The following is a 15,500-nucleotide window of genomic DNA, read 5'->3' as shown; positions in this document are numbered from 1 at the left end:
TTGAAAGTTATTGCGCTACATTTCTCGAGAAATAGCTTATTCCAAGTTGTACCACAATTATTTATATCGAGGTTATGAGGTATCACGGTACAAATTGTTTTTTTCAATAGACCTTAATGCTAATGTTTGGGGAAATAAATATATTTTATATCCTACTTTAGCGTGCATGTCACTCACTTTTCTAGAGAGCAGAGTTAGATTGTCAATTTGACAAGGACAAAAGAGAGATAACTCTGCTCGAACTAGACGGGGCGAGAGATATTTAGGACTCACGGTACTAATTCCACTCCAATGGTAAACATATGGAAACAATGTCATATTCAAAATTCAATAGCTTAAAATTTATGGGTGCTGATAATGACACCTATAATTTTTCGTGCACATGTAACCTTGGTGCAAGCTTATGTGTGGAGAACACCATATGACCCGCGGCAATTTGTTTACATACATGTGCATGAAACACGTGTTATTGATTCTGCACCAAATGAATCAGGTGCTACTTTCAGTATTGAGTACTCCTGAGTCAAGCCTGTAAAAATGCTAAAATTGTATCAGTAGAAATTTGTCAATATTTTATTTACGTTACATATAGGACAAGCTCTCAAAAGATATTTTTCCTAAAATTTTAATTTTCATTATTAACCAATTATGGACCACCAAACCTGTAAATGCTCTATCATTTCTAGACTGGTTCACAGTTCTTCCGTATAATTAGTACCGTGTGTCCTTTAGTCACAACAGACAGTTACAGACATGTGTACCGCATTTTAAAAAAATCATAAAAAATACAAAATATCATCTAGATAGGAATTAACACAATCTCACATGTTGCCAGGAGGTGCAACTTCTTTTTAATGCCTAACAGAAAGTACAACTCTTACATAATGAACAATCACAGCTAGTTTTGTTGTTTATTTCGAAATACAATGTCCCTACACCTTAAGCTCCGCCCACCTCGACTTGCGCAATACGCAACGTTATACCATGAATGGCATCTTTCGCGGCGAAGTGCATTCTTTGACCTTGAGTTTGTAAAGTGCTTTAAACTGTTAAAACTAGTATCTGTGTTGTTGAGGGATTATTTTGTGAAACGTGGAATGTCATTTGTAAAAATTATATACACGTGTGATTGTTAACGTAACTGATCGTCAATGATAGGAGACGAAGGTCACAGTGATCAGGTATATCAAGGGCACGATTATACCTGAATCAGCTGATCATAAAGCTACACACATATATATATATATATATATATATATATGGTATATAAATAATAATAATAATAATAATAATAATAATAATAATAATTTAATTCAGATTCACAAAACAAGTGAAATATTAGATTATGCAAATGTAAATCTGTATAGTTCCTGATGAAGGTATGATAATTGTATATACCAACGTTGTAAATCACCATGGGGCGTCCTAAAGGGGCTTGAAGTTGATATTTTTTCAAAAATTGTAAAGATTTCAGGAGAGGGGGATTTGGGGTATTTTGGAGAAGAAAAAAAAACATGATTCTCAAATAGCTTGAAAATATTCTTATTCAGATTTATAAAAGAAAGAACGTGTGTATTGCAGTGCTCAAGGAAATTTTGTTTAGACAGAGACCCAGGGTTGGTGACTTTAAAAAAAAAATCACAAGTGTTGTATTATTGAAATGGACTATAGAATCTACATTATGTGTACATCTTTCTCCAACTTACATACGCATACGCTGTTAGGGACCCACTTTGTGGATTGCTTACTGTAAGAAATAAAGTCTTGGAAGCAACCCGCTTGTGTCTGTTCCAATATATACATCTCACTTGAGATAGTTCATGACGAGAAACACAAGACCGCTCCGGTGGCCTAGTGGTTAGAGCGTCTGCCTCAGAAGCAGGAGGTCATGGGTTTGAACCCCGGCTGAGTCATACCAAAGACTTATAAAAATGGTTCTTACAGCTGCCTTGCTAGGTGCTCAGCATTAAGAGGTTAGTGTTTGGACTGGTTGGCCTGGTGTCAGGATAATGTGACTGGGTGAGACAACATGCTACATGTCTGCGGCATGTTGCCTGAGTGCTAGACATCACAATAAACTGCCACGCCACAGACATCATAGTGATATGACTGAAAAATTGTTAAAGCTACATTAAGATTCCTAATCACACACACATACACACACAAGAAACACAACTAATTGGTGTCAGAAGTGGTATTGGTGCATTAAGTTGGATTTGTGCATTAACTTGGAGTTGCGCATAAAGTAGAAGTGTGTGCATTAGTTAAGATTTGAAAAAATCGGTCCTGTTCTTAGGTGGTATTCTGCCACCAGTCATGGACTGGGAGGCTGTGAGCTTGCAGGAACAGTGGGAAAAGTTTAAACTACATATCACACTGATATGTAATGGACCGCTTAAATAAAAACAAGCTGAAAAGGTGTCATACCTTTTGTTGTGGGTTGGGGAATAAGGGAGAGACGTCTGCCAAATGTGAACTAGTATTTCAAATGAAGATGCAAGGAAGCTCCAAATATTCTATGATCATTTCAAGGCGCACGTGCAAGAAAAGTTAAACCCCATATTTTCACTGTATCGTTTCAGTACCGAAGTGCAAGGGGTGGAATCAAATGATTCCTACATCACACAGCTAAGACTCAAAGCTAGAAACTGCAACTTTCTTGATGCCGATGATAAGATAAGGGATAGGATTGTATTTGGGACGAGCAGTTAGAGTCCGAGAGAAACTGATTAATGAAGGAGACAAGCTGACATTAGACAAAGCTATTCAGATTGTTCAAAACTTTGAATATTGTCAGCAGCAATTGAAATCAATGTCAATTTCAAATGGCATGCCAAATCAAGATGTAGATGCTGTCAATAAAGATAAAACAGTGCAGACACGTGGTGGAAGCAAACCCAGGGGATATCACTGGCAACAATCCCTGAAGTCAACACAGACAAATCAGACCCAACATCACAGTGGTGCAAGTCTCAAGCAGTTCACAACACACAAACCATGTTGGAATTGTGGAAACAGGAATCACTAGTTGAAGAACTCACAGTGTCCGGCTAGAGGTGTGACTTGCAGAGAGTGTGGCAAACTTAATCATTTTGAAAAATGTGCAGATCCATAACTGTGCATAATATATCAAACAGTGACCAGGGATTTGATTATAACAGGAGTGGTAACAGTGCACAGAATACACATAATAACAAGGAATTTTACATAGATATTGTAGGGCATTCATTGGATAACATTTTTTTCTGTACCCTACACAATCATCCTGCTTGTCATGTTCTTGTCAGTTGTTAACAGTCTCTGCTGTTCCACTTAAAGGCCACTCGAGTTTCAGTTTAGTTCTCTGTCTGTAACCATCAATGTTACATAGTCCATTCATCCTTTACATAGAGCTTGTTAGGTTTCACCTCTCTCCCGGACTGTGTTATATATGGGGCATCTGACCTCAAAGCCGTAGCTCGTGATTCTGGGACAGTGTTATTGAAATGGGGTTCTCTAGGGAAAACTGTTTGAAATGGAGTATTTTCATATTGCTGCTTGGGGTCAGCCAATGCGCGAGCAGGAAATGGGGTCACATCTGACAGATTCTCCATGGTTTTATTTTGTAAACTTCAATTTCTGCTGTAAACACCTCCATCCCTAGTTTTTACCGAGTATGACTTGCCGTTTTATGAACTCTTGTAACTTTGGTGGGTGTCCATACTTAGCCATACTTTGCCAAATTGAACTCTCACAGAATCATTTACAGAAAGGGGTTTAAGTAATTTTGCTGATTTGTCAAAATAGTGTTTCTGTTTTGATTTCGACTGCTTCATTTTCTTTTGAACAATAGTTGGGTTAATAGTCTGTGGTTTGAGAAGTTTATTTGTAATGGGTATTTATGGATTTTTTTCTTCTACCAAGTAACATTTGTGCTTTTGTATAGCCGCAATCCAAGGGCTCATTTCTATATTCTAACAAGGCTAAATAAGGGTCCTGCTTACTGTCCCTTGCTTTGGTGAGCAATTTCTTGGCAATCGAGACTGCCTTTTCTGCCAAACCATTGCATGTAATGGACTTCACGTCCTGTTTTCGAAACCCCAGTCTTTCGTAAAGTTTGTGAATTCTTGGGATGAAAATTGCGACCCATTGTTGCTAATACACTGACATCACAATACCGTTTTGGTGATGTGTACCTTCAGTTTCCTGATAATTGTGATACTTTGTATGTCAGGCAATAAATCTATTTAAAAAAATCGACTATAATAATCTGCAGTCATGAGATAATTTTTCCCATCAAATGCAGACAGGTCAGTACCAAATATTTTATATGGCCTTTGTGCGATCAAAGGTTCCTTAGCATTGGAGTCTTGGTGAGTGAGACATACTGAGCATTTTAACACATCTTCTGTGATTTCTTTGGACATGCCTAGCCAAAAGATGCTATCTTTTGCGCATTCTAATGTCTTGTTTACTTCCAGATGACCTGTGTGCATAGCTCATATCAACATCTGCCGGAGACCTTTAGGTACAATTAACTTTTGACCTCTGAAAATTAAGTCATCTTCAACAGATAGCTCATCCCTGTGATTACAGAAATCAACACATCTGGATTGCAGTCAGTGCGTGAACTAGGCCATCCCAGAGTTATAGTCTTTGTCAGAGTGTGCATTTGCAGGTCAATTTTGATAACACTCTTAAGATATTCTAACCGTTGATCTATGACAAACAACTGTTGTTTGATTGTATGTATGTGAAGGTCGAGTCCTTCGATCAGTCTTGGGTATGTGTCCGGAAGCGATTGTCTTGATAAATAATCACTAATGGGCAGATCTTTCCCTCGTACATGATTCAGTATCATACTGCTGATGCTGCAACATCATGCGTTGAAGGTGTGGAAGTGCTGCTGAAAGGGGCTTCCTTATGATCGACTCAGTTGGTTCGTGATCTGAGTGCACCCTAACTGGTCTAGCAAAAATTAATTGATGAAAACATTTACAGCGAAATAGTAATGCATTTCTTTTTCTATCTGAGCATACCCTATTTCAGTTTGTGTTAGGCTTTTGGATGTGAATGCTATGGAGTGACTGTCTTGCATAAGGCATGCCCCAATCCCATATTTGGAAGAGTGTTAACGGCTTGGTTGAGTCAGTAAACCAGCACATGGTGTTGCGTGATTATATCCTTGACTTCTTGAAATGCCTTCTGATGAGGTTCATCCAAGAAAAATTTCACATCTTTCTTCAAGAGGGTGTGTAAAGGGCTTGTAACCTCTGCTAAATTTGGTGAGAATTTAGAAACTTTAGTTAACCATTCCTAATAGGTTTTCTAATTTGGACCTGTTTTGGGGAGCATCAAGAGTAAGAATAGCTTCAACCTTGCTTTTATCTGGTTTTAAACCTGATGCATACATGCCAACTATTATGCTTTTTTTCCACTAAATTATGCCTTACGTGTAAACACATTCGGATCACATGTTTTCAGTATGTCCCCCCCTCCCAAAAATTAATAATTTGTTTTCTCATTTTTATTAACATCCCATTAATCCCGTAGATTGTATTCTAGAAAAGATGGCTTCTATGTAACTACGACATAAGAGTACGCTTGTCCGTAGACTTGCGTGCACTTTCCTAACAGTATTATGTTCTATTTATAGCAGCTGCCCTATTTCCAAGAAACATGCTGGTTTCTACTTTCAAACTTTTGATCTCATTTCTATTTATAGCAGCTGTATGGCTTAGTTAGGAGAGAACAGGCTGGTTTTCTAATTTTTAATCTTTGCTCACAGGTTCCTTGTTCTAATTCATATCTGGTACAGAACCAGTCTGTAGGTATTTGGTGCGAAAAGTCAAGTCAGATTTATTCTAGTCGATGCGTGTAATAGAGCAAAAATGTTTTTTCAAATAATTTCACAGATGGATTAGAAAAAGATGAAAAACCGATTCAAAGATGAATACATGAATTACATAATACAGCGTTCCATTCTAGGGCAGCTACATGACCATTGCAGGCTGTGCGGAAAGGGATTGTAATATTGGTCATGTTGGTAAAACAAATAAACCTTGAATTAGCTCGTTTTACTAACTCCAATACTAAGGTAGCTTCTTTTTTGCAGCAGAAGTCAATTGTGGACATGAATTTTATAAATCCAGAGGCATTATTTACTGAGTTCTTAATAGAACACGGACTACCTGTATCGGTAGAAGACTACGTTGGTTCTTTGTTCAAAAGGCTGTTTCCTGATTACAAAACTGGAGAAATTATGCATGTGCAAAAACAAAATCATCTAATATTGTTTGATGTTTAGCAGAAAATACTTCACTTAAAATTGCAGAAGCCATGAAAATTGGGCTGTTTAGTATTGCAACAGACAGGAGTAGTGATTATGATGAAAAAAGTTGTACTCGGTCTGTGTAAGAGACTTTGAAAATGAAAAGACCAGAGTCAGAGTGCTCTTTCATTACCAGAGTTAACAGTAGATTCCACTGGAGAAAACATTTTTGATTTGCTTGATAATGCTTTGAATAAACATGAGTTGGCAGAACTGTATAGGGTTTTCAGCTGATAATGCATCAATGATGACTGGAATTCATAAAAGAGTTGCATTCTGTATTTTGGAAAATGTCTCCGTCAGTGTATATGTCAGGTTGTCCCTTCATTTGATGCACCTTTACGCAGGAAAGGCTGCCAATAAACTAGAAGGAGAACTCCTGAAGTATCAAGTTAGCATTCTACCAGACAACATACTTCATGCAGACAGAGTTGATGTGCAATGGCACCTCATTTCAGCTAAAAGACCCAATAACTGGAAGATATAAATTTCCTCTTCTTTGTCAGGTTTTTGGTTCTTTACCATTCTAATGCTGTGAGAGATTGTTCAGTATTGTTGAAAAAAATAAAACTCCATTCAGATCCAGACTTATTAACCAGGCACTCAGCTGGTACAGAGTGTTTTGAAATGCATTATGAGAGTCTGTTGCATTTTCAAGCTAAAAGTGCTACATATGAAAACTTGAAGCAGCAATGTTAAAGGACCAGAGGGGTAAATAAATCATTTAGTACATATGCTCCTTGAATTTTATCATGTTATATGTGGATTACTCTTTTTCTGCTTGGATTACTCATTTTGTCCATTTGGATTACACCTTTTCCTCGCCAGGCGTTGGCATGTATGCTGATGAGCTTATTGTATGGCCAAAGAAAGATACTTGTGTTGCACTTGTTACGCATTTGTCTGGGTTGAGACGCACGCTCTTTGAACGTGCACGTTCAGGTACATATGTCAACATGTTGTCATGTTCCTTGCAAGAGCGTCCCAGCACCTACTTGTCATCTGTTGTACATGTGACATTTGGTAAGCCCTCAAAATTTTCATTTGAAATATGTCTTGTGAACTTTTTATCCCAAAAGGTAACCTAAGATATCGGTACCATCTGAAAGGCGTACTGAATATAGTTAGGTATGAAGATTCGTCTTCAAGTTTTACACTTCACTAGCCATGTGTAGTCTAACTTGTTGAATTACTTGGCATCGGTTAGTTTAGTTGTGACATCATCGATTGTCAGCATAAGATTGTGGGACCTAAGGATTAAATCATTTCAAGTCTTTGGGTCTAGGCAAATATGCAACTTACCCAATTTTGGTTTCACTGATATTACAAGGAAGTTGACCCAATCATTGGGATCTGTAACCCTTTCAATAATTTTGCACTCTTCCATTCTTGTGAGTTCGTCTTTAAGCTTTGACTTTAGTACTTCTGGTACCCTTCATGGGGGGTTTACTACTGGTACTGCATCTGGTTTAAAATGCGGCTTGCACTGACTGGGAAACAGACCTATTCCCTGAAATAGGTCACTGTACATACTTGTAACAGCGATTTGTCTAAGCCAGACTCATTATCAATAGCGTAAGTCAGCTGGACTAACTATAAATCAAGGGAAGTTTGAAGGTACTTGAGAGCTGCGGCCTGACTATGTACAACGTAAAAATATGTTTCTACAGTTTTGCCGTTGTGAAAGCAGGAAAGCATTATCTTGTCCACTACTGAAATCAAATCCCCATGTACGATACACGCTTACTGTCAGGGGGTATTAATGAGTCTTTAATATTGAGTGTTTTGTACGACGCTAGTGGAAGAATGTTTACTTGTGACCCAGTATCTATTTTAAATTTATATGGGGTTTGGGAAGGGCCAATACGTAATTGGACGAATGCACAGTCTGTAGATGAGAGAGATGAATGCCTTAATGTATCTATGTAAATGATGAATGGACTAAGTAACATTGATGGTAATAGATAGAGAACTGAACGGAAACTTTAGTGTAAATGTTTAGATGCCCTGAGGAATGGTGTTCATGTGGAATGGCGGAGACTGTTGACAACTGACAAGTACAATGACAAGCAGGATGATTGTTTAGGGTATAGAAAAAAAAAGTTAATGGTTATCCAAGATGCGTATGAACATTATTAACGCATTAAATATTTTTTGGACATTACTTATGTATGCATTGTCATTATGTGATATACTGTTTCATGTCAAATCTATATTGGAAATAACTATTTCTACAGAATTATTTAGATTTCATTGCCTTATTTTATATGTTACATTCAAAATAAAACAACTTTATTTTGTTTTGTCAAACAAGTGAAATATTGTATTACTGAAATGGACTATACAATCTACATCATATGTACATTTTTCTCCAACTTACATACGCAAAGGCTTTTAGGGACCCGCTTTGTGGATTGCTTATAAGCAACACGCTTGTGTTTGTTCCTATATATACATCTCACTTGAGATAGTTCATGACAAGAAACACAACAACAAACTCTGACTGAAATTCAACAAACCCGGACTCCAGTTTCCATAATGTCCAAAATCTCCCCCTTTTGAATATTATTTGTCACACAATGTTGCAATTGCTACATTTCAAATATAAATTCAGTAGATGGTTTGAAGGTAATGCAAGTGTCATTAGTGTTCATCACTATACTCGCTACAGACTGGATGATCCTGGTGTTCAAACTTCTCTGCTGGATTTTCTGAGTGAATCCTGGTCAGAACCCAGTTGACGTATATCAATATGTTGTTTGCAGTTTGTGCAAAGAATTAATTGCCTCTCGTCCACCTTATGTTTATTTTCTTCTGGCAGTCTTCACAAAGTATCTGATTGTAATCAGATTGCGTCATGTTATAGCAGGATGTCATCATCTTGAAAATATATTTATGCATTTCATCAGCGCAGTTGAAGTTTCTCTGACAAATTTGATTTTTTTTTTGACAAGCCTGACGGGCACCTCTTTTAGAATACAGGATGGGCCAGATCTGAAATTAGAGGGACCCCAGTCATTGGGCTATTGGATTTTTTGAGCACTGTATTGGCTAAAAATTTTTTATCTTGAGGTTGAATAAAAAAATATCATAGCTCGAAAGACTTCCCCCATGAAATGTAATTAATTATGAAAATGTTTTTTTGAACTATTTCATAATTTTTTTATGTCTATATAATATAAATTGGCTTAGTTTTTACAAAGATTCTTTTTCAGATTGTGTATAGTGTGAATGAATTTCTGTTTTGGAGTCAGAAATTAAAACTAGTATAAATCTTTATGTTGTTTTGCTCATAATATAAATGTCCCCTATACAATAAGCGCACATCATTTTTTTCATCAGATCTTTAATAATTAATTATATTGTCCCAGATCTTTAATTATTAATTATATTGTCCCAGATCTTTAATTATTAATTATATTGTCCCAGATCTTTAATTATTAATTATATTGTCCATTATATCTATTAAAAAATTATTTTCTGGTTTCATGCTTTAAAAGGAAAAATTGGGTTGGTTGGAATATGATTTTATTTTTACATTTGTTAAAATGGATAGTTTTCAAGCTTGTAGTTTTATATTCAGGTACCATTTTAGTGCTCCTGAATTTAAACTCAGCTGCTTGATTCTTTTTTTCAGGTAGCCCACTGGGTTACCATTGATTTAGAAATTTGTTTAATCCTGAAGTTAGATTTACATGACTGATGTTTCTTACATTCTTTGGTAAATTTTAAAAACTGACTTTTGGCGAAACCATATTAATGTGCCTGATTACTCAGAAACCAATTGACCTTGGCAATGGAGTCTGGTAGGCTTGTTTATGTGCCTGATTACTCACAAACCACTTGACCTTGGCAGTGGTGTCTGGTAGGCATGTTTATGTGCGTAATTACTCAGAAAGCACTTGACCTTGGCAATGGAATCTGGTATAGCATGATTATGTGTCTGACTACTCAGAAACCACTAAAGACCTAAGCAGTGGAGAAGGTAGGCTTGTTAATATGCATGTCATATAGTTGATCTGATTTGATTTTTATGCCACTGAAATGATTTTTGCCAGTTTTAACAAGTTTGTTGAGTTCCTGGACTAGTACATGTCTGCTGAGCAAGGCATCTCTGTTTTACAAACACATGATCCAGATTTGACCAGTTTTTCCTGTAAAATTAAAGTACATTGAAAGTATTTAACTGACAATTTTCTTTTTCAGATGCATGTTTGAGAGATTAGTGTAATTACCTGCAGCAAAAATGCGATGTCCCAGTAAAATCTCACAGGTAAACTTTTTATTCAAGAAGAAAGTCATTGAAAGTTCAGTGCATTGTAGATGTTAATTTATTTGAGCAGCAGAAAATTACTATGACTGAGTGGTCAGTATGCCAGATTTGTTTTTTAAGTAGGTTAGACATTCCAATTCTACTAAAACATCATGGGCATAATGTTGTGTTGTATCTCAGGGAAATCTTATTTACTGTTATTTTTCTCTTATGGTAATCATTTATATCCTGATGTTCTGTAACCTTCTGCAAGTACTAAGTGCTTTCACAATGAAGCCTGCTCAGCTGCCTGCCTTCTAGTGGCTGTGTGTAAGCTAAACCCCAGAACATCATAAATGGCTACCTGACTGAGATCTGCTTGAGCTTTTGCACATTCTGTGTTTTCTATATCAGTCTTGCCCCATGCAAACTTTGTAATTTAATGAGAAATATAATTTTAAACACTCACCAAAGTTGATTCTGGAATTGGCATTATGATACAAACATGTAGTCAACAGAATGCTTTCATTTCTACAACCAAAGTAGGTGACCACTATGGATCAGACTTCTCACTACTTTGTTTTTTTTTTTGCATATCAGTTCATTTCAGCTGCCATTGACTGGAATGTTTCACTGGGAAAAGATTGTAAAAAGAAATCTATCTCTCTTGCATTTTCATTGAAGTGAAATGTTGGCCCTGAATCTGTTGTAAAATTGTCCACATGTACTGGCCCAATGTGTTCTGATGATACAAGTTTGCACGTGTTTCATCCTTAGATTCAGATAAATCTGAAATGTCAGGTGTCAAAACAGGCCATACACTATTGTCTGATCCATTGTCTTAAATCTGATTATTAAGGTTGATCTAATTTGCAGTGTCATCATTTTCAGATCCTTCAAAACTTTATTTGGAATTGTCTGAATACATGAATGTTGTCATTTGGTTTCACTGTCACAACTGACCTCATCTGTAGCGGAAATTCCCACTTACCGGTATAGGCTGTAGAACTACCAATAGAACGCTTTCATCATTTTATGTAAGGCTACTTTCATTGGCTAGATACTGTAAAAAGCACAGATGTTTGCAATTTCATCCAGTGCAAAGCTAAAACATTTATGTGTCTCGGGGGGTTTCCCAACCCTTGGCCAGAAACACATGCATGAGCCAACAGGGACAGAGAGAGCAGCATTAGAAATTTGTATGTGCATCTCTAGGGATACAAAGCTATTTTTAGCATTGCATTTATGAGCTAGGAGAAGGTGCAGAGTTAAGCACCAATCAGAAAAACAATCTATATGATCTTTATCCAAGGTGTTACTAAGAGCAAAATCGTATTATGTTTTGCCTGAATAATTCACCATCACATTCTGTTGCTAATGTTTTTGTAATAAATTTCTTTGTTTAATAAATGTCAGATAAAGTGAGGCATATGTTTCAAATCTGTCATCTTTGCAGTGTCAAATTTTAATTAACTGTCCAGTAATTATCTTTTTGTCACTTTTCCTTATCTTACTTACAAGGAAATGCTGGAAATAGTATTTCATATGGCATTAAATTTTTCATCCCCATTATTGGTGTTAACCGTGTTAACCTTTGATTTCCCACAATGTGACCTATGATTTCATGATGCCAAAACAATTCAAACTGACCTGTTTACATGTTGGTGACTTTATTAAGTCCTTGCATATAATTATCAGCATCAGTGCTCAGGGTGATGATGACTTCACATGAACACTTGTGAAACCTGTTACAGTATGTACATTCAGTACCACACTATTGTGCTTAGAGTAGGTTATCCTAAACTATAAACTACTTTTTTCAAGCTGCAGTGACATCTTGCTAGCAGGCAAGCACTGGTGTCTCCTGATATGGACATTTTTTGTTGCATCAGCAAGTCACAAAGCAGTTCTACAACTACACATTAATTTCACAAAATTTACTATCCAGTTTGCATGTGGTCCAAGGTAGTGTATTGGGCTACATATTTTTCCTGAGCCCTGCCAAAATAGTGTTTGGCTACATGCTTTTCCTGAGCCCTGCCAAAATAGTGTTGGGCTACATGTTTTTCCTGAGCCCTGCCAAAATAGAGTGTTGGGCTACATGTTTTTCCTGAGCCCTGCCAAAATAGAGTGTTGGGCTATAGGTTTGTGTTTACACTTTATGTTTATTTGGAAGGGTTTATCTTCCTTAAATTCTTTGTAATGTTTACCTTTCCATTGTTAGATCTTTTATTCTGCACAACACAGACTGAATTTGGTGACATTCTGTTATACCCTTCACATACTTATAAAGTACATAGACAAGTTCGGGTCTAGTTCTTATGCTAAAAGTCATGTCAACAATTTTTATGATGCTACTCTATTAAAATAACTTTATAGGTAAAGAACAGTGATTAGTAAAGAAAGACATTGCAGTCTTAGCTAATCAGAAATCTCTATATGCCTTTAATACTGGGAGGTCAGGACCCACAGCCTTTAGAAACTGGTGATCCTGAAAAGAAAATGGGTGAGGAAAGTGGGCATAGAACTAACATATTCAAATTAATAGTTTGTTATTGTAAACATTATTCATTATAATTATTACAGTCTTTTGGCTTCATTTTATTTTTATCTTTATCATTACTTTTGAACATGGCAATTTTTTATTTCTGCCCCCACCACCATTTGTGTGGTTCCGGTAACCCAATCTAACATATATCAATGGACCCAGCCCTATAATTGGAAACTGATTTGAAGTAAAACAATCTGGATAAAAATGGTAATAATAAACAAAATTGTGCTGCCCTTCATAGTCTTTTTAAAAATGTATTTATATTACATAAACCACACCTTTTTGTTTTACCTAACCTGCTGGGAAGACTTGATTCATGGTTTCTGGAAACTGAGGGTTTCGAGCTGTAGAAAGTTCCAGTAAAACATAATCTTGGGGTATTTAGAGTCAGAGACTAACATTTTAAAGTCCAGTATGTGTTGGAAGCTCTTAAGAGAGAGCTCTGAGCTAGCCTTGTTACTTTTAAAAAAAAAGGCCAAAATGTAAATTGGGTCTGGTAGGTCCAGTGACTACAGCCTAGGCCCTTTTGAGGTCAACACAACTTCCTCACAGGTGTTGGTTGAGTGCTTTTGCTGGATTCAGCCAAGTTTTGTTTTCTCAATAAGGGAAAGTCAGCCTTTATCAATATTGGAGTGTGGTTGACACAGGTCATGTGACAATTGATTGTGCTGCTTCTCTTCTTATTCAATCTCCATAGGTTAATGTGATAGGGGAAGATGTACAAAGGAGTGAACAAATTCTTTTGTAAATTATATTTCTCCATGAATACTTGCCTGATTGCATTACTAGCAAACTGCCCCACACCTAAGTACAAATGTATCATTAAATGGTTTTCTACCCATACCACCTAGTGGTGGCAAGAGAAGATGATTTTCCATTGTATGGTTTCAAAGCGCAAATGATGAAATTTTTGCCTTGATGGAATTGCTAGATTTGATAGGTAGTGATGCTTGTACGTCTGATGTTAATGTGATCAGGTTAGTATTTTTGGAGAAACATAATTGACTAAATAATTTGCATTCTGTGGACTATTTGCTGGCTAAAATAATTATTTGAAAAAAAGTAATTTTTTCACAATTTTAATTTTCTACATCCGGAGCTACTTAACACATGTCAGGACATTTTATCTCATTGTCAAAAGCAAAGTATTAACTTCCTGAGCTCTTTATGTGCTGTTTTCTTTAAATCTGCAAAATACAATAAACTTCATATATAACTAAGGCCAGGGATCATTTGAATTTACTTTGTAGTATAGATAGATTTTGGTCATAGAAAAGGTCTGAAATAAAGCTTCAGTTTGCCAGAGTATGAAATTATGCTATGTTTAAGCAGTTTGTTACTAAATCTGATATGTATTTGTTGTTATGCTAAACATATTTATGAATACTTTAATTGCAGAATGCTTGGAGACTATTGCTGTCATTAGTAATTATCTCTAAGATCTCTGATGCCAACCAATGTCCAGATGAGCAGGTGGAGCATGTCATACCAGAAGCATCTGAACTGAGATGTTGCTATCCGCTTACAGTTGACATTGGTAAAGATAATTTAATAGATATATTTCATTTTCAAGCAGATCATAGTATGACAATACATAATTCTTTCAGGCTGTGACATAGTTGTTGTTTGTATTATCCAAATCATCAAGAGTATAAGTCATATACAGGCAAGACCATAATTTTCTTTGGAATTAATTTATAGTCAAGTTTGCTGATGGACAAGCTAGTGATTGACAAGGTCATTCACTATTTGGCATAGAACATGCTTCGAGCCATGTGGAGCGTGTTGCCTGGATAAACAATACATGTTGACCCAATATTTATATGTGTATTTTCTGTGTAACTGTGTTGGAGTTATGACTGTAAAACAAGGACAATTGGACATAGGATTGATTACTGAACCTATAATGGAAGTTTTTGGTATTCAGAGTTACTTTAAACCAAACAGTATCAACTTTAAATCTTAGTGTTATTTATGGATTTTTTTTTATAAAGCCTGTATTTAGATTACATTTAATAGATAATGGCTGTATCAGATAAAATAACAAAGATTCAGAAATATTTCCAAAAAGTATTTTCTTTTGTCACATATAATGCAAGCCTCTCATTTGGTAAGCTAAAATGTATGTTGTGGATGCCTCTAAGTTTATACATTTTACGTGTTCAGTTGTATATAAATGTAACCATCCCCATTTCCTTCTCGAGCGGTAACAAGACACAATACACTGGCTATATGTGCCATAACAAATATTGAAAAGCTGTAGAATGAAAGTTCGCTTGAATGGTTAAACCATCCAACTTCATAGGTGCCACCTACCTATAGTGTAACTACTTTAATGGACTTCAACTTTTTAACACAATTACAAGTATTGACTGTTGTTAAGTCAA

The 15,500-nt window shown here is 36.1% G+C and overlaps 1 protein-coding gene across 4 annotated transcripts in view; it reads left to right on the top strand.

Annotated features, from left to right (window-relative positions):
• Window positions 1-977: 977 nt before the first annotated feature.
• Window positions 978-15,500, top strand: part of LOC149782102 (uncharacterized) — an 80,692-nt gene continuing 66,169 nt past the window's right edge. For 2 of the 4 annotated variants that reach the window (XM_089933543.1, XM_089933539.1), the window contains exons 1-3: window positions 978-1,181; window positions 10,517-10,583; window positions 14,512-14,650. In XM_089933543.1, the coding sequence (XP_089789669.1) occupies window positions 10,557-10,583; window positions 14,512-14,650 (166 nt within the window). In that variant the 5' untranslated portion in view covers window positions 978-1,181; window positions 10,517-10,556. Of the gene's footprint in view, window positions 1,182-2,582; window positions 3,057-9,819; window positions 10,584-14,511; window positions 14,651-15,500 lie in introns of those variants that run through there. The other 2 variants (XM_089933542.1, XM_089933540.1) reach the window with 2 other exon arrangements.

The sequence above is a fragment of the Sinohyriopsis cumingii genome, chromosome 15 (assembly GCF_028554795.1).
Source record: "Sinohyriopsis cumingii isolate HCF-2022 chromosome 15, ASM2855479v2, whole genome shotgun sequence".
Classification (NCBI taxonomy): Eukaryota; Metazoa; Mollusca; class Bivalvia; order Unionida; family Unionidae; genus Sinohyriopsis; species Sinohyriopsis cumingii.
This window is presented reverse-complemented; position numbering and strand designations above follow the sequence as displayed.